At 57.0% G+C, this 2,259-nt stretch overlaps 1 protein-coding gene across 1 annotated transcript in view; it reads left to right on the top strand.

Annotated features, from left to right (window-relative positions):
* Positions 1 to 1,905: 1,905 nt before the first annotated feature.
* Positions 1,906 to 2,259, top strand: part of SPRG_20318 (hypothetical protein) — a gene marked incomplete at both ends in the record, with an annotated part of 581 nt that continues 227 nt past the window's right edge. Inside the window, one exon of the mRNA XM_012346395.1 lies at positions 1,906 to 2,239. Within this exon, the coding sequence (XP_012201785.1) occupies positions 1,906 to 2,239 (334 nt within the window). The remainder of the gene's footprint in view (positions 2,240 to 2,259) is intronic.

Consider the following 2,259-nt stretch of genomic DNA (forward strand, 5'->3'; position numbering starts at 1 on the left):
ACGTTGCTAGGCGACGTGGGCTTGTCCGTCACCGGGGGCCTTCGTAGGCTTCTCCGAGCTCGGCGCCGGCGTCGGATGCTGGCTGCTCGGCGACGGCTTCGGGTCCGACCCGCACGTGTCGCTGATGTAAATGTCAGCGCAGTTCCAGAACTGCTCCTGGCCGTTGATGTCGACGCCCGGGTTGTTCCAGCCGACATACCACCAGCGAAGCACGCAGTGCGAGTCGCCGTCGCACTTGACACCCGCCGGCAGCTTGTACTGCATCTTGAAAAAGTCGGCGCCCGCCGGGAGCTGCCACTGCTTGTCGCCGTTGGGCTGCGTCAGCGTCTGGAAGCACTCTTCGGTCTCCTTGTCGTCCTTGCCGTTGAGCTTGCAGAGACCAAACTCAAAGTAGCCCTTGTGGTTGGCCGTGATCTGGATGTTGAGGTCCATCGTGGCGCCGGGCGCGAAGCAAGCGCCAATGGCCTTGGACCCGAGCGTCGGGAAGAGACCGTAGGTACCGCCGGTTTCGTGGTGGCGCGCGCCGTTGTACGGGTCGCCGCAGACACCGTGCTTGCCGCCGGACGTGGCACCGATGCCACCGGCGCTCAAGCCGTTGTCGCTGTAGTTGATGGGGATGTCCTTGAAGTTGGGGAGCTTGCCAATGTAACCGCGGTGGGGCGGGAACACCATGCGGCCGTGAGCATCGACGTTGGAGACGGCGGTCGCGAGGAGGAGCGTCGAGGCAAAAAGCTTCATCTTGGAGAGTGGTGTCTTGGTGAGAGCAAAATGAAAAGTGAGCTGCATGGAAAACGCCGCGGGCTCTAGATCGTTTGCATCGGCGGTGGCGGCTAGCACGTTGCAACGGGTGTTGCACATCAAGCAACGTTCGCACCAGTGGCCGCCATCTCTTGCAAGAACCCCTAGCCCTAGCCACAATGTCTCTTCTTCATACAGTAGTACCTCGTTGTTCGGCTCGCTGCCATACAAATGGTAGGCTTGCGGATTACTGCTTGCCGTATGTGCAAGGTGTTAATATTGCGGCGAGTTCTAGGTGTTGATTTAGAAGGTTGGGTTGATATCCTGAGCTGATATGACTCACATCGCAGGAAAACGGGTCGGACGACTTGGAGAACGCCCAAAGAAGTCAGTCGGGGTGCGAAACCAAAGACGGCAAAGCGTTCGCCGCCGCAAAACGCTCTCAACTCGACCTTTCTGGTTCAAGGAGACAGTCCTTTCAAGTGGATTGCAAGATCTCTTTAGATGCTCGGTAAGATCTCGCTTTTGAGAAGGGAATAGGCATACGCCATCAACCTAACGTTATTTCCAACGTTATAGCCCAGGTTATAGCCTATCCAAATGTGTCAATCCCCAATACCAGACATATTCCTCAGCTTCTGTCACATTCCGCAGCTTCTGTCCCAAACGGATGCTCCATTAGTGTGGACAAATGCAGTGTATTTGATGTGTTGACCACTCTTGACCAGAACTGGACGGGCTCAGATCTGAAAAGGCAGCTCCAATGCGCGATGCCACGTGGTCACTGACGACAACAATGGAGGGCTATCAAGTATTGGTACACTGTTGCGCGAACTTCAGGGAGAACAGTATGAGTTCCGATCCCATGCATCTGCTTCTCAAGATGGTGTCATGTGACCACCGCAGTGAGAGGCTCATATATGTGCCCACGCGCACTGCCCGCGTGTTGGAGGTCGCAGCGCGCCAGCAATGCACTCGGTGTAGCAGAGATATGTATGAGCTTTTGTATTTGGTCCGGGCCTATACGGTCTCGACGCGGTGGTAATACGCACGGCGCACCATCTGTGTTCGGACGCGAACCGGACAGTCACCGTGCAACGGCCACGCTGCGTGTCCCGATAGCCGCGCGTCTCGATCTCATTTCCACATTTGCCTCGGACAATCAACATGATGCACAACATTGCCGCTGTCTTTCTTCTCATGGCGTCGATGGTCGACGCCAAGGGCCTCGACACCGTCCTCTCCAAGGCCACGTTCCAGAAGCTCTTTCCGAACGCGCTGCCGATCTACCAGTACGAAAACATGATTGCCATGTCCCAAAAGTACCCGGCCTTTGCCAACACGGGCAACAACGACGTCGATAAGCGCGAGGTCGCGGCGTTCCTCGGCCAGATCTCGCTCGAGTCGGGCGACCTCCAGTACGTCGAAGAGATCAACAAGAACGAGTACTGCCAAGCCAGCGACAAGTATCCGTGCGCGCCCGGGAAGCAGTACTTTGGTCGTGGCCCGATCCAGCTCTCG

This window comes from Saprolegnia parasitica (genome assembly GCF_000151545.1).
Source record: "Saprolegnia parasitica CBS 223.65 unplaced genomic scaffold supercont2.28, whole genome shotgun sequence".
In the NCBI taxonomy this organism is placed as follows: domain Eukaryota; phylum Oomycota; class Saprolegniomycetes; order Saprolegniales; family Saprolegniaceae; genus Saprolegnia; species Saprolegnia parasitica.